Consider the following 26,244-nt stretch of genomic DNA (forward strand, 5'->3'; position numbering starts at 1 on the left):
CTAAATTCATACTTCAGTCATACTCTTAGTTTTTACCTTAAAACTACAACCCAGAGAAATGTTGGTCATTTAAAGTGTTGTCATTATGCCGTTTGTCCACCAGAGGGCGCTTGGGTTTATGTTTTATTTTAAAGAAATACTCTGTGATATGGATCCCATTTAAGTCGATATCAAATAAATAAATACATAAATGAATAAATGCGGTGGTTGGGGCTGGCTTTCTGCTCCAGTGGGCCGAAACATTCTTCAGCAAGGTTGTGTGCTATGGTTGTGAGTGAGTCAACCTTCTGGTGCACGGGGCCAGACAAAGTCACTTCCAGGATGCTGTCCAGGACGTCATCGAACTGCATCCACACGATGTTGTCTGACGTTTTTGGCCGTTTGATCCTCTTTCCTTGACGAATGGATTGGGGTTGCCGGAGGGGAACTTGATGGGTCTGGTCTCTGGTGCTGGGGCAGCTGGAGTGTGGAGAGATCTTCAGCACTGTGGGGTGCTTCCTGGCTGGAGTTCTGCTTCGTCTCATCGGGCACTTGGGTTGCTGATGTTCCGCACCTGCTTGAACTGATCTGGTGTATTTTGAGCCCTTTGGTGTTTTTGCAGACTTTTCCGCAGCGGCAGCGGCATCTGACCACAAATTGGCCGATACTGGTGTGTCTGTCCCGTTGAGTCTCTCATTCTTCCCCTCTCAGGAGACTGGGGGGTATTGCTCATTTGGTTCCTTCATAGCTTGAGTTGGTGCCTTTTGCGAGTGCTGCCCAGCCTTGTGTGCCCGCGCCAGTCTTTCCTGGAGGTCAGCTGTCTCTCCAGCATCACCGACCTTTCTCGGTTGATCTTTCCTGGAAGCCACTGGTTACCCAGAGATGACTTGTGACATACACTTGTAGGTGCGTTGTGTTGTTACCTATCTAAGGTAACTGTAGCTTTTGGCCGGGAGCAGATATCATCAGGTGGTGCCCAACTGTCACTGTGTGTTTCAACCCTCGACCACAACACACTCGAGTTAGAAGGCCGGCAGTGATTGGCCACATCACTGCCTATCTGCTCCTGACCTCCAGCTTTCCACTTCTCTCTTACTCCAAATCCAGCAGGAGGCTCGTTCAGCCTCCTCCCACATCTTGCGAGGAGCTTGTTTTTTTGTTCCTTCCATCAAGGCCCAGATCTGACGACAATCGCCATGCTGACTTGGCTGGGAAACCTCTGCATCCGATCTCCACCAGGAAGAGCCACACCTTCCAACCCTTGTCCTTACAATCCTGGACTAAGGGCTGGTACTTCAAGGCCTTCCTCTTTTGTACTTATTCAATAGACTTAAATTGTTTCCCACACTGTGAGGATGTATTAAGACACAATAGTAATTCTGCTCTTTAAAAATCCAGCGTCACTCAGCGTCGACTTAAATCAGACATCCTTTTCCCTCATTGCGGCGTCTACAGGATTTAAGACAGTACTTCACACAGGCAGATTTTGGTTTTCTGGTTTTTATTTCTGTAAGTCGTCGAGGATCTACAGTATCAGTTCACAGCAGAATCAAACATGATACAAAGAAGAGATGAAAAATAAAGAATATTGCCCTTTTCTCCAGCTGTGCAGACATTTAACTGGCGTATTCATCTTCACACAGTGACGTTCTGAACTCATACATCCAGTCTTCCCCTTTCTTCCTTAACACTTTGCATTATATAAAAAAAAGAACAAGTTTTAAGTCTCCTGGACCTCACAGCACATGCTTTTAATTTTAGCCTCTAAAGCTTCGTCAACACAGCGCTCAGTTTTCAAAATAAAAGCCTTAACTTCTCGTTGTTTCTGACGGCGTTTTACATCATGCTGGTTCACAGGGTGGATTATGAGGGGTTGATTCAGGATATAATGTTTAACGTAGCCAAGTGTTGACAGTAACAGAGAAAGGAAAGACCCACTGTGACATTCACTAACAAAACAAACAGGATATAAATATGTATTTAAAAAAATTAAGCAACTGAAGCGAGAGTGGCAGCTTAAAGTCCATCAGTCTGTCCAGGGATGGGAAGAAAACAAGCTTTTTGCCATCAAAAACCACTTTAATTATAAAATGTAAGATATTGCAGCGTTTCAGTGTCTGCAGAGCAAACAATGACTGTGGCACTCACGGTTTAATCGTCACTACAAGGCCATGTGATGTGTTTTTGCGTTCGCTGAACCAAATAAGATCAGTAATGTTTTAAAAAAAGTGCTCTTTTGCATTTACAAGTGCAACGACTTTCAGGAAACTGCAGCCAAAATTTGTAAACTTGAAGCTCTTCTGAAGTTTGTGTGAGATGACAAAAAAGCCAGAGAGGATTTTGGGAAAGTTTTGTTTCCTCAGTTTTTCAATAATCACAAGAAATTAAGAGTAAAACTTTAAATTCACACGTTTTTCTTTTAAGTTTAGTTCAAGTTTTTGGCTCCTTCGTTCTGTTCAAACCTCAAAAGTGTCAAAAGTTTGAGATTAAAATTTGGATTCTTCACAAAATTGAAAGATAAATGTCCAGAATTTTTGTTTCCTTGAACTTTTTAAATTCTCTTTTGCACAGGATGCAAAATCCTTCGAAAAATCATCAAAATTTAGAGATAAAAATCTGTCTGTAAAAATTTGATTCTTGCTCAAAACGTTTCCACAAAAATAACTGTAAACAATTTTTTTTTTTTTAGATTTTTAGAGCCAAAATCCTTAAGAACAAACTGAGAATTTAGAGAGTAAATATTCACCTTTTTTTTTTCAATTTAAACAACTAACATTTTTCGCAAAGTTCAATGTCTTCCCTATCTAGAGGAGGATCAGGCCCAAAACTTACAATAGAAATAAAAAATGAAAAAGATTAAGGTCTACAAATTCCACCTTTATACAGAGATGTTCATTTTAGCTCACATCTTCTCTTTAATGTGATTTTAAATTATTTTGTGATCGACTTTTCTCAATCAAGTCATCTCAGGTGTATCCAGAGGAGGATTTTTGGTGCCAGAGTCCATTGAATAAAGAATAAAGTCTCAAAATTTCCCATTTTTTCCTTTTGTGATGTTGGAAACAAAATATTTTACAATGAGACTGTTTTGTTGAACAACTTTAGGTAATTATCTTGTGATAGTTGGAAAAAACAAAACTTTACCGACCTCCATCTTCTCTGGTTTTCTGAGAACAGCAGATTTGGACATAAACACAAGCGATCAACAAGCCCCGCCCCCCACGCACAGACTAATCAGATCCACTCTGCACTAGTTAAAAAATTAAAAAACAAAGTTGCTGCAGGTCTTTCCAGAGCCGCATTAGAAAATGAAACCCAGTGGTGATACAGTTTCCGTCCATTGATCTCAGTGGAGCCGACAGTCTGGACTCCTCACAGGGACGTAAGGCACTTTGGACGCTCCGTCCTCTAACTGCAGAGATCGCCTCAAATTCAAGAATAAACAGACAAACAACATAAACCGCTCGACTTCCTGACCCTCTACATGAAGCTAACAACAGAGGAGAGAAGTGGCGTCGCAGCTTTAGTACGCCGGAGGGTTGTGCAGCTCCTGGTATTTGGGAGGAGGAGTGGCAAAGATGGTGGGGACGGACAGCAGGACGGTGGGTCTGTTGGGGTGACGCATCTGGTGGATGATGATGGAGGACAGGATCATGCCCAGCAGCTGGAGGGAGACACAGGAGGGTGAGTTTACATCAGTCTGTGTTCGTACAGACACACATGCAGTATTATTTTATTCATTTGCAAGAGGACCAGATCAAAGCTGCTCCTGATTGGTCAGAATTTCCATGTGGGGAAAAAACCAGGAAGTAAAGCAAACGTTGAAGAAGAGTACACTTGCAAGACAAATGTGACACTTTCTAATGTCACAATGGAGGGACAACTACGCAGGTTGATTTTAGCGCTGCTCATCGTGGACTATATTGCTGTCATTGTTCATTTTATGAAAAAAGTTGTTTGGAAAAACGTCATTTGAACTCTGTTTTTAGCCTCATTGTAGCCTGTAGCTCTGACTGCCTCTCTGGGCACCGCGCTCACGTGTAAAAACAGTTCAAATGAGGTTTTTCCAAACAACTTTTTATGTCGGGGCTTCAGGACACTTGGATCACTACGGACGAGCAGTATGGAGATATTTTGTGGTTTCAATTATGTGTTTTTGGACGTTTGATTCTGGGGCGCCGTCAGCCTCCATTAGGTGGAGTTGTGTTGCTACCTCCTCTCCCTATCTCTCTCTGTAGGGATCCCTTCCTAATGTTGTCAGACACTTAGAATAACAGTCTGAGTCTGTCAGTGACAAAAACATATAATAAATAAATAAATATAAAATAAATGCTGATTAAATCTTACCGCCAGGATGGCCAGAGTGAAGCAGACTCCAATCATGACATCAGCGACCAGCAGGATGTAGTAGCTGATGATGGGGAAGCAGCTCTGAAGATGGGAGGAGAGAAAAGGTCAGGTTGTGTTTCACAGGTCAAATAATCAGCTGATAATGTGTGTCAGTATGTTTGTTTAGATTGTTCAATTTAAGTTTTCGCTCCACTCACCTGGCTGTAGACATAATCCCTCTGCAGCGTGACCTGAAGGAGACCATAGAAGAAGAAAACGTTAGTAACCTGAAGTTTAAAAGCACGATTCAGAACGATGAGGTGAATGTTTTAAACTCACTCTGTAACTGACTGGCACACACTTTCCCTCCATCTGCTCCTCCTGGTTGCACATACAGGAGTCAGGGACGTTGTCCTCCCAGTCCTTGTAACTGAACAGACCACAGCAGTGCAGCTAAAACACCAGAGAAGAAGAAACAGGGGGGTTATTAATCCTGTCAGTAATGTTACAGTCCTCTGTCTCTATCACAGGCAAGAAATGATGCGAGTCAAGGGCGCCCACTGATATTCAATTAATCGTTACAGCTGAATTTAACAGCAAAAAAGTCCCAAAAATTTGACGGCTGTGAGTTCACAAATGTGACAATTTGCAGATTTCTCGCTCTCTTTTTGACACAAAGTGAATATTTGAGGTTTTTTTTTAGACAATTGTTCAAACAAAGGAAAAAGAAATCTGATAATTCACTTTGGGCTGGAGGCGGCGTCACTTTTATTAATGAAATCTATGACTGCATATGTTCATCAATGACCTTTTTTTCCATACTGAGACGATGATGAGACGACATTGGCGACTGTGATCATATCGACCACCAGCATAAAGAGACCTGGATAAAGCGCTGAAGCCATGCACGCTACTTCCTGTTTAGCGCTCTGCTAACTGGAATGGAGATCAAGTTCTATAATCTTGTGGCTCTTCTCAACTTTACAAATGTTATCAGACTCAATCGATCAAATCCTGATCGTGAAACAAGTTGTTTTGCGGGGGTGGTGATGCTCAAAAAAAAAAAAAAAAGTATCCACTGATTTACAGCCGTCTATTTTGGTCATGTGGGTCATAGGAAAAAGTCAGGTGACGGTGTGTCTGTTTGGCCACTACGAACATTGGCTTCAAAGCCCGGCGCACTTCCTGGCGGCCTCATATCAACATGGAATATTGTTGACAAAAAAGACAAGACTAAAACAAAAAAAAATTCTTAAATAAAATCTGTATTTTCATCATCAAAAAATAAAAATAAAATCATTAAATTATATGAAACTGTGGAGGTCGCATTTTGTATTATTCCTTATCTTATAATAAAACAGTTTAAGCACATACATTTCTTTTTGCAGAAGCAAACCAGTGTGATGAGTATTCAGTACAAACTGAACATGAGTGAAGACAGGATGTGAAAAACACTGCTGAGCTGTGTGAAAGTAGGACAGTGGTTTATATAGTCTGTGGTGTTTCCACCTGCTCAACTGGCGTCCATTTTGAATATTAAATCCATGTTGACAAAGTGCGAACAAAACACAACAGGTCAGAAAAGCCTGAAATTTTTGATATCAACTTTCAGAAACGGTTTTATTTAAGGTGTTATTAATATTTTTGAGCCTGTGCACAAAAAGAAGGAGCTCGTTGAAAGTCGACTGCACCAAATCTTAGAAGGAAATCTGTGTAACATTGTGAGACTTAAAGGAGCTGTGTGTGACATTCAGAGCATGAATATAAAGATAAAGTGGAGTAATGGCATCCTGAACAGAGAATGAACTCCCTCTGTATGTGTGTGTGTGTGTGTGTGTGTGTGTTGTGAGCTGTAAACTGAGCTGCTCAGTGGTTTGTTGTGTTGAGCCGGTCCGGCAAGGCGTACTGAATTCATACGACAGTTACCGCTAATATCTGGACAGCGCTGTCGTGGAAGTGTAGGGCCGAACCTCCAGTTGCTCATGGAGTGAGCACTGTTAGCTGTTCGCTGACCAGATTTGATTCATCTTTTACTGAGAGAAAAAATGACAACCTAAATGTGAACATGACCCCTGTCCTCCACTATGTGATGAAATAGTTCCTCTTTCTTTGGTTTTTCAGTCAATATTTTATCCGTTTCCCGACACTCGTGGAAGCCACAGGACAAAGACGAAGCGTGTTCCTCTTTAAAAACAAGAAGTGATGAATAATGAAAGCTGCGGTGGGAACCGACGCTGACTTGTGCGGATAAGTCATTTGCGTGTTAGTAAAATCATCCACTCCTCCCTCACTGCACTTGACATTTCTGCCCGACGACACACCTGGCCGTCAGCCAGCCAATCAGGCAGCCGGGCCACACCCGGCTGCCCTGTGAGGAATTCTCGGAGTGCAAACTGGTCTGTCAACAACAGTTTATGGGCTCGACAGTAAACATCAGCCTCCTGACTGCAGAGAGCTGCAGACTCAAACACACTTTGACTATAATGACGCTCATGATCTCAAGTTTGTGGTGATTAAAACAAACTAAGATTTAACCAACTTTTTTCTGTTCTGACGAGAGATTTTAGTTTCTGTTCATTTTGCTTTTGATAGCATGACACCTATTAACTGGTAACTAACCGGGCCTGATGAAATTTTAATGTTGTGTTGTAAATATCTTCCCTTTTATTTTCCATTGGCTTTGCTGACAGAGCCGGCTCACTACGTTAACATGCGGAAACATAACGCCCTCCGCTCTGCACTGTACACCCGGGTCTGGTGGGATCTAGTGAGCAGGCACATGATGGCAGGATGAAAACATGTTGCCCACCCTCTGGTCTCCCCCTCAGGTCTCCTCAGTGAGTAAGCGACATCATTTTTAGCCCCAAACCCCTTTAGCATTAGCACTGCTGCTAACAGTGCTAACCTTGAGCCCGATAAAGGGGTTTTGTGGCTAAAAATGAAGGTTCCTCACTTAGATCACCTGCGGAGGGAGACCGGAGGGTAGGCAACATGTTTTTGAAACAACCCAGTCCCACTGCCATGGGTCAGGACGGCACGAACTCCAAATTTTTATGTCAGGTTCATCTGCAAATTAATGTCCAGATGAATCGATTTGTCAACAAAACATCACGTGTGTGTCTTACCCCTTTCTGCAGTTCCTCAACCAGGGCCTTCACCTCTTCTGAAGCCTGGTCCAGAGGCAGATTTTCGCGAGCCCTTGTCTCCATGATGCCCTCCAGCTGCAAACACAAACACAGTAATTATTGGTACATTTCATTAATTTAACATGTAAAGACCTTAGTGTCTGAAAAAAACTCGGGAGTCGACTAGAAGCATCAGGGTCGTTACCTCAGGACGGATGGCAGCAGTGGGGATACCAACTCGGAGCATCAGCAGAGTTCCAATAACCATGCACACCAGGAACTGTGGATAAAAACAGGGAAAGACCGTCAGCACACAAGTTTTTAAGGAAGGAAAATGAGTCATGACGGTGTTTCTGCAGGTCGAATGGAGCTGTACGTTTTGTTAGAAAATCTCTTAAATCTAAATGAAGTCTGGCGCTTTTTAAAAAGCAGCTTTCAGTTTTTAGAGTCAAAACAACCTTTTTTTTAGGTCACTGAGGAGAAATTAAGTGTTGGCCGGAAACAAACCTGCAGCTCACTGTAAACCACACTCACAATAACAGGAAGTGAAAGACAAAGAAACCACACAAGTTGAGAAAGTTTCTCTGTAGACTCCAGTCTGTTTGCAGTTACTGCAAATTGGTTTTCCCATCAGACGCCACAGATGACATAAATCTGGAATTTTTTTTCAACAAATTCATCGTTATGATGATTCACCATATCAGATTTTGAAATAAACCTCACATCCTCTTCTATCCTGAAGTTTCATCACCCTGTGCAGTCTATGTTTCAGCTAGTCTTTGAACTCACCACGATCAGAGACACTTTGCTCTCCCTGTGGGCCCCGTAGGCTCCCAGGATGGCGATCACCATGGTGATGGCGCCCACGACATAGAGGCCGATGAGGCCGGACGTCCGACCCTCCAGCTGCAGGCAGAGGAAGAGATTAACAGGTTAATCTTTTGTTTGTTTGTTTTTTAAAACACCAAACTATTTTGTAAATTCCACGTGTGAACAGTGTTTGTTCTTACTCCGACTCCCTCGCCTCCATGAATATTTGTGAGGACCTGAATCAGCAGAGCGAACCCAATGATGAAACCGCCAATAATCTGAAAGAAAGATAAAACAGAGTTTGATCAGATCCAGCGACTAAAACAACAACAGTACAATCACATTAATGTGGTGACAGAATAATTGGGAAAATGACTGGGAAAATTCACAGTAACGCCCCCTCAACTTGGAACAACTCGGAAAGTCGCTGTAAATTTACACACACGACTTGCTGACCTTGACTTCCTGTGCTCAGAAACATGACGGATGAAGGTAAATGTTTGGTTGACAGAGACATTATTATTATCTCACATATTACATATCAAGTTCTTGCTCTAGTTATTTGATAAACGGTATGAGGCAGTGGTGGGACCAAGTCATTGTTTTGCAAGTCACGAGTCTTTTCACACTGGGTCCAAAAGTTTGCTTTCACTCGCCTCTGCAGCAGCTGCTCCTCTCATCCATCAATCTGATCTGATCAGCTCTGATCATATCGACTGATCAATTATCTTCGCCGCGATTCAAACTCAACAAACTGCTGCTGAGGAAAAAATGAACTCATTAAGAGTTCCTGCTCACAGACCTGCGAAAACCTCTAAATTTAGAGAGGGGACGCAGAATGAGAAAATGGAATGAGTAAAAAATAAATAAATTTCCCCACTCCTAAAGTTTCAAGTCGCTCTCCACCAAATATAATTTTAACAACAGAGTAATAATATGCTTAATTTACAAAAATCATGAATGCTTTTTAAAATTTGTATTTATTTGTTTGAACGAGTTTGCTGGACGTTTTTGCATCTCTGTCTGTAATTTCCCACCTGCACATTCTGCAGGCTGCAATTCGTAGAGTGACCTGGATCAATAAGTTATTCATTAGCATTAACCCTGATAAAACATTAGTGAATGTCCTGGTGCATCAACAAGTCAGGGACAAAAATCACTTTGTAATGTGAAGCTTTAAACCAGAGGAGCTATTAACGTGTTTAAAAGCTCTGAGCGGTAAAATACAACACGTCATCTTTGTAGCGTCCATGTTGTTTCCACATTACGACTTAAACGCTCATGAAAACAACCAGGGCTGCGGCTACTGATTATTTTCACTGTGGAATAATCTGTCGACCATTTCCTCAATTATTTGGTCTCCAAGATGTCAGAAAATTGTGAAAAATGTCGGTCAGTGTTTCCCAGAGCCGAAATTGACGTCCTCAAATGTCTTGTTTTAGCCACAACCCAAAGATATTCAGTTTACTGTCACAGACGTGTAAAGAAACCAGAAAATATTCACATTTAAGAAGCCGGAATCTGAGACTTTTGACTTCTTTTCTTAAAGATTAGTTGATGAATTATTCAGTAGCTGACAACTAATGGATTAATAGTTGCAGCTCTCAGCACCACAAAGTCGGAAGAACTGCTTCCCGACTCAGGAAATGGGGCCATGAGAGGAGCATGGAATCCACTAAAAAAAGTAAAAACACACAAAAAGTACCACGTCACCTCGACAAAGTTAAAGTCCATCAGAATCACAGCCTGTGTCAGTGATCACAAGATAAACCAGAGGGTGGTGGGATCAGGTTATACTAAATTAGGCTAAATTAGGGGATCGTTTTACATCTTTGGGCTTTTAAAAGTTATTCAGATAAATCAGAAATATAGCATTTACTGTAACTTTGGTTGGTCTGTTGATGGGCCAGTTAATCTATTCATCCATATATAGAGAATAAGTTATTTTTAATGTAAAACAATCCCAAAATGTACTTGATTAAGTGTCTCAAATGCGAAAATCTGCTTCTCATTCTTGGCTTGACATGCTCGTGAATAGTATATTTGGGAATTTGTCCCTGTTAGTTGGAAAAAAGGTATTTACTGACATTGAGGCAACTGTATCTGCACATTAATCGATTGTAAAGATAAATGTTAGCTGCGGCCTTTACTGAAGGTGTAACGACTGACCACTCTGTGTTACTGAAGATTAGGGCTGCAACCAACAATTAGTTTCATAAGCCATTAATCTGCTTGAATAATTGTTTTGTATCTGCACATTAACTCAGTCAAACCTGTGTCTAAATGTCAAACAATGCCCTGACGGAGGCCAACATTCATATGAGCAGGTAAGCAGAACAATGAGCCCACAGAGAGGATCAAAGCCCAGATAAGATTCAGCCTGACCTGGTTTCATGAGGACAAACTCTCAACAGGCCGACCAGAGTTACTGTAAATGAACACCAGGGGCTTTTATTGTGGAAAGAAAGGGTCTAAACTGAAGCTTTCAGTGGAACAAAACAGCTGCAATCTATTAAACGTAATTGATGTTTTGCCTTCAGAGTGACTGGAAACAGGGAGAGAAACAAACAGAACGGAAACCAAAGCAACAAAACTCTCAACCAAAAACAGATGGTTTATAAAGGAAAGAAAACCCATCTGAAACTGTTTTTCTTCAATCTTTAAAGACACTTCCAGCTTCGTAAATGTTCAAACTGGCTGCAGTTTCGTCTTAAATCACTGTAAATTGAATAACTTTTAATTACTGGACAAAAACATAGACATTCAAAGACATCTCCTTGGACAAGTTTCATTTAACCTTTTTTTCCACTACTTTTTTTAAACTGTACTCTTCTACTTCACTTTTTCTCTTACCAAAAGACCACAAACATATTAAATTACCCAGCAATGCTAAAATAACACAATAAAGCTCGGAAAATTATGCTAAAAACGAACAACAAACAGTAATATATAAAAAAAGCAACACAACATAAATCTCCAACATGAAACCAACGACACAAAAACGTTAAATGTTTGAATCTGCTTCAGTTTTTCTTGCCTTAAATCATTGTGAATTGAATAACTTTAAATTATTAGACACCAACAAACAAACAAACAAAAGAGACATTTGAGGACACCTCCTTGGATTAATCACAATTAGCCTTTTTTCTGCACCACCTTTTTGTAGCTGTATTCTTACTAAGATAAGACTACAAACTTATTAAATTACCCACCAATGCTTAAAATAACACAATAAAGCTAGGAAAAATATTTCTGTGAAAAACAAACAAAACACATTAAAAAAACATAATTTCCTGCAAAAACCTGCACACAAACTATGTAAACAATACAGTAAACTTAAAAACACTACATTTTACCAACTAATAATCATAAATAAATACATAATGGCCAAATAGTGTTGATCCAACTTAATTTTTAAAAAACATTTCAACCTAATTTGCCCACACCTGTCTGTAAGGCATGTATCCGTTTCTCATTACTGGCGATGACTGTGCACATTTTTATCTTTCACAAACACATTTACACTGAAACCAACACAATAAACTGTAATGTACATGTTTGTCAATGAAGAAGAAGCATATTTTACACTAATAATAGGTTTAACTTTTCTAAGCTTCTGTTTCAAGTCACAGACGAAGTTTAATATACATTAGCACCCAAACACGGTTGTTTATGTCATTTTTAACATTATACCTGAGCACACCTGCTCATTTATGACTCATTTATGTATTAAAATACATTTAGTTGCTGTAATTAGTGTTAAAAAGTTGTCTTTAACCCGAGCAGCCTCACACAGCCTGACATCCACTACGCACTTTATATTCCCAGATATCAGAGTGAACCGGAAAATCAAAGGCCGCCATTTTGACTTACCGCAAAGAGGATGTTGAAGGCGGTGAAGGTGCATTTGAGGCAGGGGTTGACCTGAGCCATGTTTGCAGGCGAAAACACAACAAAATTACACAAATGTTTTCAGACACTGAAGCTCCGACAGCCGGGAGGTGAAGTGATGGCGGAGCGGGAGGGTGAGCTGGTTTTAGGTGGCAGGGAGAGGCGGGGGCTGGGAGGGCGGGGCGGAGCCTTCCAGTAAATGACACGGAGGAGGCGCCGCTGGGATGTCCGATATGGAGACATCCGGAGAAAGAGGAGAGCAGGAGGCAGAGAGGGAGAGGGTTCGTTCCGGGAAGACACATGGAAAATTCCCGTTCGTGTGAAGCTGTGAGAGGAGCTGGAGGGGACTTAAGGTCGCTGCACTCACACACTGTTTGGGATTGGAGAGAGAGGCGGTGCTGCGTCCCGACATGATTCCACTGAAAATCCCAGATACAGGAAATTACTGAGTCTCACTTTCTGTAAACTCTTGACTCTTTGATAAACAGAAACTGTATGAAAATACTCATGAAAAATATGTCACCACCAAGTGGCAAGACAGTAATAATAATATCAGTCAAACTTTATTTATTTAGCACTTTCCATACAAAAATAATGCAACACAAAGCCTTCACACAATAAAGACAAAAACAATACCCCCATCCTCCTGAAATTATAACAGCACTCAAGACACACACACACACACACAAAAAAAAACAGGAACTGAGGAAATGGAGGAAACACCAGTGGCAGGATAAAAACTCAAAACTGAAACTATTTTAGAGCTGACAATAAATACGTAAATACACGGGTTAAAATAAATTAATAAGGGACGAAATACAATATGCCAGCGTAAAGAAAGAGAAATAAATAAATACACAATAATCATAAATACAAATTTAAAAAGATAAAATATAATAAAAAAAATAAAATAAAAAACAGTTCAATTAAAAGTCAGGCTAAAAAGGTAGGTCTTGAGTCTGCTTTTAAAAGCATCAACACTTTCCTCAGGCAGGCTGTTCCACAGCCGTGGGCCGTAGTTATGACATGAAGTAAAACAACATCATCCCCAGAATATGTATATATGAAATATAATATATACACAAACTGTCCATACAAACACATGCATACACATCTATACGCATACATACACATAAAAATACTTCACATATGTACATACATGCACATATACTCATACACACACACGTATATGCGCACATACACACCTTCAATGTTATATAAATGCCAATCTGTGCAGGTGGATCTTTAACAATTTTTTAAACTGAGGAACTGACTCAGCTGATTTGATGTTAAAGTTTAGGGGAAGTGTGTTCTGTAACTTTTTGTGCTAAAATAGTAAAAGCATGATCGCCCTTTGTCATAAGTCTGGACCGTGGGACCTTTAACATTTGGTTTTCTGACCTGAGGGATCAGACAGAACAGATGCATAGTTAGGACATATAAAGAGAGAGTTACAGTAGTCAAGGTGTGAGAAAATGAGGGAATGGATAAGTTGTTCAAATATGTTTTTAGAGAGTACTGGTTTGATCTTGGCGTTATTTCTGATAGGGCCAAAATAAAATTATAAAATAGGGCCAAGGACTGAGCCCTGTGGGACACCACATGACATCAGAGCTGTTGATTTTATTTTAAATATATAATGATATTATAACATTCAGATATACTCACAGTGATCCCACTGTATTGATGAGGCCTGATAAAATGCTACATCACTGGAGATTGTGATTTTTCTTTGTAAAATGTTATGAAAATGATAATTTTATAAATGGTTAGCCTCCTACAAGGTTGTGGTAAATAGGCCGAATCACAATAGCCCAGTTTATTTATCTTTTTAAAGACTGAATTATTTTTATATTTTGTTTAGTTATAGGAAAAGTGCACAGATGAAGCCCTTTTTCTCTTTGACAGAAACATTGTAAATCAAAGTCTCTGTGGTACCACATCGTCCACCTGTTCATCTCAACAATCTAGTGTGGCCTCACCCTGAATTTTAGACAACTGCTTAAGGCTGACTGAACTTTGTCCTTCCTTATATCTCCTCTGTGCTGTCTCCCAGGCAACGCTAGAGAGATGCAGTAAAGACATTTTTAGAGGACATTTGTGGCAATATGGCAACAAAAGCACAGTTATGTTTAGGCAACAAAAGTTCTTGGTTATATTTAGGCAACAAAAGCACATAGTTAGGTTTAGGCAACAAAGATTTTTGGTTAGCTTTTGGCAACAGAGTCCATTGTTAGCTTTAGGCAACAAAAGCATGTAGTTAAGTCTAGGCAACAAAAGTTAGGGTTAGGTTAAGGCAACATAGATTTTTGGATAGCTTTCGGCAACAAAGCACAGAGTTAGGTTTAGGCAACAAAAACAGGTGGTTAGTTCTAGGCAACGAAAGTTAGGGTTAGATTAAGGCAACAAAAGCACATAGTTAGGTTTAGGCAACAAAAGCACATAATTATGTTTAGGCAACAAAAGCACATAGTTGTGTTTAGGCAACAAGAGCGCATGGTTATGTTTAGGCAACCAAATCATATAGTTAGGTTTAGGCAACAAAGATTTTTGGATAGCTTTTGGCAACAAAGCACAGAGTTAGGTTTAGGCAACAAAAACAGGTGGTTAGGTCTAGGCAACAAAAGCACATAATTATGTTTAGGCAACAAAAGTTCTTGGTTACATTTAGGCAACAAAAGCACGTAGTTAGGTTTAGGCAACAAAGATTTTTGGTTAGCTTTTGGCAACAGAGTCCATTGTTAGGGTTAGGCAACAAAAACAGGTGGTTAGGTTTAGGCAACAAAAGCACATGGTTAGGTTTAGGCAACAAAAGCATGTAGTTAGCTTTAGGCAACAAAAAAACATACTTAGGTTTAGGCAACAAAAACAGGTGGTTAGGTCTAGGCAACAAAAGTTAGGGTTAGATTAAGGCAACAAAAGCACATATTTAGGTTTCGGCAACAAAATCATGTAGTTAGCTTTAGGCAACAAAAGCACATAATTATGTTTAGGCAACAAAAGTTAGGGTTAGGTTAAGGCGACAAAGATTTTTGGATAGCTTTCGGCAACAAAGCACAGAGTTAGGTTTAGGCAACAAAAACAGGTGGTTAGTTCTAGGCAACAAAAGTTAGGGTTAGATTAAGGCAACAAAAGGACATAGTTAGGTTTAGGCAACAAAAGCACATAATTATGTTTAGGCAACAAAAGCACATAGTTGTGTTTAGGCAACAAGAGCGCATGGTTATGTTTAGGCAACCAAATCATGTAGTTAAGTTTAGGCAACAAAGATTTTTGGATAGCTTTCGACAACAAAGCACAGAGTTAGGTTTAGGCAACAAAAACAGGTGGTTAGGTCTAGGCAACAAAAGTTAGGGTTAGGTTAAGGCAACAAAACCACACAGTTAGCTTTAGGCAACAGAAATTCTTGATTAGCTTGAGGCAACAAGAGCATGTGGTTAGTTTAGGCAACCAAAGTCTGTTGTTAGGTAGGTTGAGGCAACAAAAGTCCTTTAACTCAAGCGTAGCATTGCTACTTTTACTTAAATAAAAGACATGAGTACATCTTCCACTGCTGTACTTTTTAATTCATTACATTTATTTATTTGACAGCTGCAGGCAGATTAAGATTATTAAGATACTAAACATGATCAGTTTGTGAAGTATAATTCACTTTAAAGATGAGGTTTAACAGCTGCCTGGTGATAAGGTTATCTTCTGTCTGTTAGTAAAGTCAACAACACCTGAAGTGAAACTCTCGTTAAATGATAACAGGAGAAACGGTGAGATGGCGGAGCAAGAGAAAGGAAATTGAAATATGAGACGCATTGTGTTAAACCTGCTGGAGGGGAAAACAAGGATCAAAATACCAGCGTTGTTCTATGGAAACCCACTAACTCCATCTGTTCCTGGAAAGCAGACATGGGGAGATATGAGGTTTCTGTGTGTGGAGTGGTGCTGTGACTCAGTGAGGAGGAATGTGATTAACTCAAGCTTGCTGCTGCTTTTAAAGGAGACGAGCTGCACATTCAGACTGTTGTCATTAACTCTCTGATATTTCATCTGTGGTGTTACATGTGCAGATAAACCAGGCTGATGGTGCCAGTTCAGCGCGTCAGATAGCTTCAGAAACACACAGAGAGCTTTATGGGGCTCAAAAACTGGCAATCTGACATTCAAGCCCATTTTACACAGTAATGAGCAGTGGTGGAGGAAGTGCACTGTTCAGACAAACAAACAGGCTTACACTGAGTGGTAGAGGAATTACTCATTCTATTCATTCATTCATTCAACCTTTATTCATTCTCAAAGAATCATTGATGGCTTGCTCTCATTTTCAATGATGGCGAGAGTACAACGGCAAAAGCAAACAGTACAATAAAAAGACAGTAACAACACAATTTAAAACAATTACATTCAAAGACAGAGTATTTATGTACCATGGTTTTAAACTGACTGACATTTGTTGTAAAGTGTTCCATGTGAATGCTGCAGAGAAAGCAAATGAAGTGTTATATATACTCAGATACCTTTAGGGTAAGAGTACTATTACCACACTGTAAAAATACTGTTACAGTAAAAGTCCTCCACTGAAATGTTACTTCAGTAAAAGTATGTAAGGGGAACCATGAAAATTTTATCAAAGCAACTCAGTCAGCAGAAAAGTTGGTGACACTGTACATTTCTGCAAACCATGAATACGTTACATCAGTAAAATGTAGATACACTGAAAGCTTACGTTAAAACTTTACGTTTCAAAAATGCCATGGTTAATTTGTGGTTAGGTTTAGGCAACAAAAGCACATATTTAGGTTTAGGCAACAAAAATTTCATGGTTAGGTTTAGGTAACAACGTTCTGTTGTTAGGTTTAGGCAACAAAAGTTCCATGGATAGGTTTGGGCAACAAAGTTCATTGTTAGGATTAGGCAACAAAAGTCTGAGGTTAGGTTTAGGCAACAAAAGTTTCATGGTTAGGTTTAGTTAACAACATTCTGTTGTTAGGTTAAGGCAACAGAAGTCCATTGTTAGGTTTCGGCAACAAAAATCTGAGGTTAGGTTTAGGCAACAAAAGTTCCATGGATAGGTTAAGGCAACAAAGTTCACTGTTAGGATTAGGCAACAAAAGTCTGAGGTTAGGTTTAGGCAACAAAAGTTTCATGGTTAGGTTTAGTTAACAACGTTCTGTTGTTAGGTTAAGGCAACAAAAGTCCATTGTTAGGTTTCAGCAACAAAAATCTGAGGTTAGGTTTAGGCAACAAAAGTTCCATGGATAGGTTTAGGCAACAAAAGTTCCATGGATAGGTTTAGGCAACAAAGTTCATTGTTAGGATTAGGCAACAAAAGTCTGAGGATAGGTTTAGGCAACAAAGTTCATTGTTAGGATTAGGCAACAAAAGTCTGAGGATACGTTTAGGCAACAAAGTTCATTGTTAGGATTAGGCAACAAAAGTCTGAGGATAGGTTTAGGCAACAAAGTTCATTGTTAGGATTAGGCAACAAAAGTCTATTGTTGGGTTTAAGCAACAAAAATCCACATTTAGGTTAAGGCAACAAAAGCATGTGGTTAGGTTTAGGTAACAAAAGTTCTGTGGTTACATTAAGAAAACTAAAGTCTGTGGTTAGGGTTAGGAGACAAAAGTCCTTGGTTAAGTTTAGGCAACAAAAGTCTGTGGTTGGGTTTTGGAAACAAAAGTCTATTGATAGGTTCCGTGGTTAGGTTAAGAAAATGAAAGGTGTCTTGCCTAGGTGTCACGCCATCAGCCATACCCTCCATCATCCACTGACAGTCAGCTCATACACTACGTCACTTTGATATGATGCATATGAAACATATAAATGTAACGCGGTTTGCAGAAATGTCTAATACCTAACTTCTAGTGAAAACAGTGATAGTATTGATCCTGAGGGGAACGTGAATGATGAACCGTATTTCATCACAATCCAAACGTTCACTTCAGTGGAGGAGTCTGGACACAGACCACAGCAGAGGAACTGTGTCCACACAGCTTATCAGATGTTACGTCACTGGATTTCACAAAACAAGCCGCCATTACACAAACCAAACCACTCAGTGCCATGAGGCTAATGCTGTCACAGTATTCAAATCAAATGCAAAAACTCTGTTTGCATTTTCCTTCCAGACTCGGACATGACATATAAACATCAAATGTTTGTTTGTTGTTGTGTAAAAGGAAGCAGATACAAATCTAAATGACTAAGATCGAATTTAATTAAAACTTACAGGAGCCTTATGTGGAAAAATAGTGCTGCTATTTTTTCTGAATTAACAAGATTAAAAAAAACTGGTTTAACTTTCCCAGTGGTTTTAGTATCAAGGTGACTGATAAGCAGAATCTTGACAGAGAGAACAAACATGTGGAGCAGCCCAAACCTCGTGTCTTTTATTCGACAAGTTATTTTAATCTAAGTCACTCATGCTGCTGAAATTTATCTCGCTCCTCCTGTGAGGGTAGACATCATGATTTAGATGCTCAGCGTTCTTTAACAAGTGAAAACTGTCTCGTCCTTGACTCCCCCAACATTACACTGCCTGTTCAAGACAGGAACTTCCTGCCCTTATTCTGCCTCGCTGTTAGGGCTGCCCCCTACTAAGAACTTTCCTAGTCGACCAATAGTCATCATTTAGGTCCATTAGTTGACTCTTCTCAAGTGCACGTCACGCACTGAGCGAGCCGCCTGTTAATGACGCTGTGGGCTAATGGGCATGTAGCTACTTCCATGTTTCAGATGATACGTCATGTTTGTAGTCGACCAATGAAGATGAGTTTACATATCACCTTGGGTTCGTCCTTCACCTTCTCAAAATGATCCCACACTTTGGATTTCCTGCCCGACATGTTATTAACTAGCCTGTGGAATAACCGCAGGTACCAGCCCTGGAGATTAGCCTGACTCCTGTCTGACTGCTGAGCGTGGACACTTCCTGTGTCTGTCCTTTCAAAGTAAAGTCACACATGGTCCAGTCATATAGGTTTGGATTTATTTTGACAAGGTGCAGCTCCTGATAGAGTTTCACTTTTGTTTGTTTTGTTTTTCTGCGACTAAGCATCCAATGAAATCTGGTCGACTAGGGTTTGGTCGAGTAAATCTTGTGATGACTGACACAAATCTTTTCTTGTCTTGACAAACACACAGCTGAATTCACTGCCAGGGCAAACAGAGTGAAGACGACGCCCAGCGTGATGTCAGCATTTGTTGTGACAGAGTCCATGATGAGAGGGAAGCAGTTCTGGTGATGGGAGGCGAGAGAGGAGCCACCGTTAAAGGGTCAGTTCACACTAATTACATGACAACACATTTTCTGTCTTCCCCTGATGGTTTCCAGTCTGTATGAACGATCAGAAAGGACCGCTCTGTGGTTAAAAGGTCGTAACATGTTTTCTTATTCTGAATGAGTGACCTGCACCATGATGTCATTCCCTCTCAGGCTTTATAACATGCTGATAATATCAGAGTGTTTTACTGATGATTACAATAATACATCTTGTGTCCACTGACCTGTCTGAAGACTAACCTCCTCTGTGAGAAAAGGTTCGACAGGAAGTTCTGGAAGAGAGAAACCTGATTTTAACAGTTGTCTGATTGTGCGGAGACATTTTAGACCCTGATATTGAGGAACACAGTGAGTGTATTTATCCATTCGTCACTTCGTCAGTTAGGTTTAGGTTCAGACTGGGGGGAAACCTTTTAGTGTCCATTTAACATAACACAGCACGGTACAAGTACAAAAACACAACTTTCTGATGCCCTGCTTTGAGACATGGTTAAAGATCTTTTATCAAACTGTGCTGTCCCTCTGGAGGTCAGGTCAGCAAACTACGATTGTGTATCATGACCATTGTAGGGAATAAAAAAGGATCTGTGGGAGGAGGTAATACTCAAAGAAAAAAACTGATAATCTGTGAGATTAAAGTTGTAAATTGACGAGAAAAAACTCACTAATTTGCTGCCAGAAAGTCACATGACGTAGTGTAAAAAGCCACAGGCAGGGAGGAAGTAGTGATGGATGAATGGGTCAAGCACAGGACTTTCACCCAGGAGACCAGAGTTTGTGTCCTGTGTGAGTCAACTAGGGCTGCCCCCCCCCGACTAAGAATATTCCTAGTCGACCAACAGTCGTCATTTAGGGCCATCAGTCGACTATTCGCCCACATGGTTACGATATTTCGTTAACAACAAAACATGACGAGTCGAGATGAGATCACGTTGTGGCGTCTGTGGTGTGATGAGGTTGATCCAACTTTGCAGTTTTATTTCTTGTAAGTTTGTGTCTTCAATCTCAAAGAACTTTTTTTTCAAATTTCTAATTTTGTAATCTCAGGTTTTTGTCTAAATCTGTGAGTGTACTCAACTCAAATTTACAACGTTAATCTCAGGTTATAGTTTTTTCTCAGGATATTACCCTTCTTTCTTACACTCGTATTTTTATTAAATTTTTGGCCCTAATACGTCGTCGTAGTTGTGTTTTGAAGCTCATCTCAAAACCTACTTATTCTCAGATGTTTCATTGATGCTTCTTTGATTTGATTTCTTCTTATTCTTAAACAACTCAAACACTTTTTGTAACTGGGAACCTCTTTGTAGCCCTTCTTTTTGTGACATACACAATGTTTCACTAACTCCTTTCTTCATTTAATGATCAAAACATCAAAGCTCTCAAATGTTGCCGAGACAATTTGCGTAAAATTGGCAAAAGTTTGAAGTAAATCAGGAACTTTCTGATCAAAGAATAAGTTAAAAACAATTTGACAAGTCTGGTGAAATATTTCAGATCCATAGCACCAAATATTTAAAAGCATCAAGTCATAAAAGCTGCATCAAATATCAACTCAAACTCATAATCTTGTTTACTCAGGTAAAATATCAGCAGGAGTATTTAAATACGTTGTGTTGTGTGTTAATACTCTGTATCTGACTGTCTCACACTTTCCCTCCATCTCCTCCTCCAGGTTACACAGAAGACAGGAGTTGGGGATGTTGTCCTCCCAGTCCTCCTGACTGAACACACACCACAGCAGTGCAGCTGAACACAAGAGAAGAAGAAGAGCCAGCGCCCCCTACAGGCTGCAGTGTTCATTACACCCACAGAACAGAACAACACACTGACGACTCATCTCTTCTTCCACAGACACACAGATCCATATCCATCGTCTCATGTAACTCTCAGCAACAAACTGTGAGTGTGTGAGCATCTTACTGAAGTCTGCAGAGCGTCAGCCTGATTCTTGATGCCGTCTGAAGCCTGATCCAAAGGCAGTCACGACCGCCACCTTCCCTCCATCACACTCTCCAACTAGAAACACCAACACATCACCAATTAAAAAGCCTACAAGACACCAGAGCTGATTGTCTGGAGGAGTTTAAACTTGATGTCAGGAAAAAAGCTGAATAAAGTGAACTGCAAACAGACAAAACACAAGTAAATGAAGACGACACCTTCACCAGTGTGATGTCACATGTAGCCTAAAAAATGTCAATCATACACACTTTTTAGGATTCTTTTATACTTATATTTATTTTTATTTTTTTTAAGTTTTCTTACTCCCCTTAATTTAAGAAGGCCTCATGACCTGTAGAGCTTTGGTGACCCCTAGTGGGGGTCGGGTTCCAGAGCTCCAGTGAATTGTGACGTTTAATCTTAATTGCTGTATTCTTTAGATTTATTCCACCAAAAGTGATCTTTTTTGTGTCATAACAGTGATCTGTGTATTTATATTCAGTTGTATATGAAAAGCTTTGATATATGACGATGGGGGATTTGTGGAAGAGTCATTCAAAAGGTTCAGAGACAAATAATAATGATAATTTTATCCTTGAGTGTGGTGCACTGGAGAGGACTTGTGCGTCATATTTGAGGTTTGATATATTTGCTCTGAAACTCTCACTGTTGTGTTTACTCTCAAACAGTCGGGGTTGTTACCTCGGGTCGGGCCGCAGCAGCAGGGACTCCAGCTCGAAGTCACAAAACCAACTGCGTCAGAAAATATTCCATGCAGATAGTTTTGGTTTTTACTCAGCAAGGTTTGGTGACATCTGCCCCCACCCCGACACAGCAGAGGTGAATTAAATTCAGGTTGCGGTGGTCAAAATTTAGAAAAATCTGTAGCAACACCTCTTTTTAGAAACTCCTATAAAGCATTTTATTACAAGTGGAGTCAAATTGCACAAATCTTTTGTAAATATAAACAAATAAAGAAATTTAACAATAGAAAAGAATAATTTCAAAAATAAAAAGCCAGAAACAGAAACAAGCAGAAACACCTTGGCTACATGTAAAATAATGCAGTAGTTAAGTTTCGGATGTTTCCTGCTCACCACAATCAGAGCCACCTGGTTCTCCTTATAGGTTCCATAGGCTCCCAAGATGGCGGTCACCATGGTAACGGAGCCGACGACATAGAGAACGATGTGCCCGATCGTCTGACCTTCAAACTGGATGACAGAGTTGATTGGCTGGTTAGTGCTTCATAGACCCGTGTGTGTTCAACCCAGTCCCTCGAATAAATGTTGGCATCGTACGTTTCTACGAAACACGGATATGTTACATTTGTACATTTCATATGTAGTGGATTTGTTGAAATGTTTTTTTAAGTTTAATTTTTAGACTTTATATTTTTACAACACTGTGATTAACGTGAGGTTACGTTAAGGTACAAAAACCACTTGGTTATAGGAGAGATATGTAATCCCTCCAGTGTGTTCTGGGTCTGCCCCAGGGCCTCCTACCATGCAAAGTGCCCAGAACACCTCTAACAGGAGGCGCCCAGGAGGATCCTGATCAGATGTTGAACCACCTCAACTGACCCCTTTTGACACAAAGGAGCAGCGGCTCTACTCTGAGCTCCCTCCAGATGTCTGACTCCTCCCCCTATCTCTAAGGCTGAGCCCAGACACCCTACAGAGGAAACTCGTTTCAGACGCTTGTATCCATGACCTCATTCTTTTGGTCACTACCCAGAGCTCATGACCATAGGTGACGGTTGGGATGTAGATGGACCAGTAAATCAAAAGCTTTGCCTTCTGGCTCAGCTCCCTCTTCACCACGACGGTCCAGCACAGGACCTGCATCACTGCAGACACTGCAACAAACTGCCAATCCATCTCATGCTCCATTCTACCTTCACTCATGAACAAGACCCTGAGATACTTGGACTCCTACACTTGTAACTCACTCCCAAACCGGAGGCGACAATCCGCCAGTGTCCGACAGAGAACCATGGTCTCAGATTTGGAGGTGCTGACTCTCATCCTGACCGCTTCATACTCGGCTGCAAACCGTCCCAGTGCATGCTGAAGGTCATGGTGTGATGAAGCCAACAGAACCACATCATCTGCAAAAAGGAAGAGATGCAATTCTGAGGTCACCCTGCACCTTGAGATCCTGTCCATGAATATCATGAACAGAATCGAAGACAAGGGACAACCCTTACGGATCTACTGAGAACATGTTTGACTTTGTACCAAGTATTCGGACACAGCTCTCACTTTGGTTATACAAGGACTGGATGGCTTGTAGCAGCGACCCCGGCACCCCGTATTCCCGCAGTATCCCCCACAAGACTCCCCTTGGGACGTGGTCGTAAGCGTTCTCCAGGACTACAAAGCACATGTGCTTTCCTCTCTAATAAACACAAAAATGCCTAAAAATAATCTTTAAAAAAACACTTGGTTATGGTTGAGAAAATGTATGCTCTGGTTTATAATACCGGAATTTGTCGCAACTAACATGGCCGGCATTAAAAAACTTTTGTTGGTCTCAAACAGTAATTTGCCGCTGAGCCCTCACAGGGTCATATCATTCACCACCCCGTTCTCCTCCTGATGAGTAACCCGGTTTATATACATGGAATCTGAATTACTTCGCCTCAGAACGTTAACTTGGTGCGTAGAGATGAACAATAGCAACATTTACTCTGCTGACTGGGGCTGTGGTGTGTCTCAGGTGTTAGCTGTGTTTCTGTCTTCCATCATGGTCACCATGCAAGTCGTCCAGCGATGGAGACAGTAGAGCTAAGGAGACGATGATGATGAGTCCACCCACAACCTGAAACAAAAATATGAAACAAATCTAAGGAAAGGTACCAAAAACTTAAACACAATTCCAAACCGTTGAGACGTCAATAACAACAGAATGCAATGATTTGTAAATCCTGTCCAACCTCTATTCATTTCAATACAGTCCAAAGACGAGATATTTAATGTTCAAACTGATCAACTTTATTGTTTATTTACGCCTGCAGCATGTTCCAAAAAATCTGGCACAGGGTTTATCACTGTGTTACATCACATTTTCTTCCAGCGACACTCAGGGTTAATCTGTTATTTGTGAAGTGGAAGTTTTAGATGCAGTCTCATGCCATCATCACAGGCCACATTAAGGGCCAATCCCAATTCACCCCTTCGCCCCTCCCCTAAGCCCTACCCCTCGAAAATGCACGTGCCCATGAAGGGGTAGGGGTGTCCCAGTTCTCTCACCGTCGAGGGTTAGGGCCAAGAGGGAGGGCTAGATAGCCCTTCAAACGGAGATTTTCCAGACCCACACTCCGAACGGAGGGCTAACGATGGTGGCGAGTGGAAACGGGAGAGACGCGAAAAGAGGCCCACAAATGTACGTTTTTCTTTGGTAATAAAGATGTAAAAATTGCGACAACCATCGAATTAGCTTGGTTTTATGTTGTTTCAGTGTATTTTAGAACTTTTACTTTTAACAAGTTTGCGGTAACACTACATAATATGGCCCGCGTCTTTAGTGTGTACCTCCCGTTCACTTACCACCTACTTTACCCCAACTTCCACAGACGTACAGTGTAACTCCCACTCACTACCCGCACGTATTTCCCTGTGCCTTAGGGAGCGATCACACCGAGATGAAACGCTAGAAACACGACGCCAGTAAAACAGGAGCATGCCTAGGTTCCCACAGCCCTATGTTCCCACAGCTCTATGTTCCCACAGCCCTATGTTCCCACAGCTCTATGTTCCCACAGCCCTATGTTCCCACAGCTCTATGTTCCCACAGCCCTATATTCCCACAGCCCTGTGTTCTCACAGCCCTATGTTCCCACAGCTCTATGTTCCCACAGCCCTATGCTCCCACAGCCCTATGTTCCCACAGCTCTATGTTCCCACAGCTCTATGTTCCACAGCCCTATGTTCCCACAGCCCTGTGTTCCCACAGCTGTGTTCCCACAGCTCTATGTTCCCACAGCTCTATGTTCCCACAGCCCTATGTTCCAACAGCCCTATGTTCCCACAGCCCTATGTTCCCACAGCTCTATGTTCCACAGCCCTATGTTCCACAGCCCTATGTTCCCACAGCCCTATATTCCCACAGCCCTGTGTTCCCACAGCCCTATATTCCCACAGCCCTGTGTTCCCACAGCCCTATATTCCCACAGCCCTGTGTTCCCACAGCCCTATGTTCCCACAGCTCTATGTTCCCACAGCTCTATGTTCCACAGCCCTATGTTCCCACAGCCCTGTGTTCCCACAGCTGTGTTCCCACAGCTCTATGTTCCCACAGCTCTATGTTCCCACAGCCCTATGTTCCCACAGCCCTATGTTCCCACAGCCCTGTGTTCCCACAGCCCTGTGTTCCCACAGCTCTATGTTCCCACAGCTCTATGTTCCCACAGCCCTGTGGGAACCACAGCCCTGTGTTCCCACAGCTCTATGTTCCCACAGCCCTGTGGGAACCACAGCCCTGTGTTCCCACAGCTCTATGTTCCCACAGCCCTGTGTTCCCACAGCTCTATGTTCCCACAGCCCTATGTTCCCACAGCTCTATGTTCCCACAGCCCTATGTTCCCATAGCCCTGTGTTCCCACAGCCCTATGTTCCCACAGCTCTATGTTCCCACAGCTCTATGTTCCCACAGCCCTGTGTTCCCACAGCCCTATGTTCCCACAGCCCTGTGTTCCCACAGCTCTATGTTCCCACAGCCCTATGTTCCCACAGCCCTGTGTTCCCACAGCCCTATGTTCCCACAGCTCTATGTTCCAACAGCCCTATGTTCCCACAGCTCTATGTTCCAACAGCCCAATGTTCCCACAGCCCTATGTTCCCACAGCCCTGTGTTCCCACAGCTCTATGTTCCCACAGCCCTGTGGG

General features: G+C 41.3%; 1 protein-coding gene and 1 long non-coding RNA gene across 6 annotated transcripts in view; one reads left to right on the plus strand and one right to left on the minus strand.

The window, feature by feature from the left end:
- LOC117249216 (tetraspanin-8-like) overlaps window positions 1–12,309 on the minus strand; it is a 32,926-nt gene extending 20,617 nt beyond the window's left edge. The window contains exons 1-9 of one of the 3 annotated variants that reach the window (XM_033614694.2): window positions 12,117–12,276; window positions 8,444–8,521; window positions 8,223–8,339; window positions 7,639–7,713; window positions 7,434–7,529; window positions 4,648–4,761; window positions 4,527–4,559; window positions 4,327–4,410; window positions 1,464–3,643 (exon numbers count right to left, since the gene is read on the minus strand). In XM_033614694.2, the coding sequence (XP_033470585.2) occupies window positions 3,503–3,643; window positions 4,327–4,410; window positions 4,527–4,559; window positions 4,648–4,761; window positions 7,434–7,529; window positions 7,639–7,713; window positions 8,223–8,339; window positions 8,444–8,521; window positions 12,117–12,176 (798 nt within the window). In that variant the 5' untranslated portion in view covers window positions 12,177–12,276 and the 3' untranslated portion in view covers window positions 1,464–3,502. Of the gene's footprint in view, window positions 1–1,463; window positions 3,644–4,326; window positions 4,411–4,526; window positions 4,560–4,647; window positions 4,762–7,433; window positions 7,530–7,638; window positions 7,714–8,222; window positions 8,340–8,443; window positions 8,522–12,116 lie in introns of those variants that run through there. The other 2 variants (XM_078165246.1, XM_078165247.1) reach the window with 2 other exon arrangements.
- Window positions 8,233–22,161, plus strand: LOC144461769 (uncharacterized). Of its 3 annotated transcripts, XR_013490403.1 has the most exons (3): window positions 12,394–12,487; window positions 19,270–19,401; window positions 21,084–22,161. It is a non-coding gene; the product is annotated as an uncharacterized LOC144461769 (long non-coding RNA). The 3 variants fall into 3 exon arrangements; XR_013490402.1 differs by lacking the exon at window positions 12,394–12,487 and adding an exon at window positions 8,233–8,365 and having other exon boundaries at window positions 19,270–22,161; XR_013490401.1 differs by having other exon boundaries at window positions 19,270–22,161.
- Window positions 22,162–26,244: the final 4,083 nt, after the last annotated feature.

The sequence above is a fragment of the Epinephelus lanceolatus genome, chromosome 23 (genome assembly GCF_041903045.1).
Source record: "Epinephelus lanceolatus isolate andai-2023 chromosome 23, ASM4190304v1, whole genome shotgun sequence".
Lineage (NCBI taxonomy): Eukaryota > Metazoa > Chordata > Actinopteri > Perciformes > Serranidae > Epinephelus > Epinephelus lanceolatus.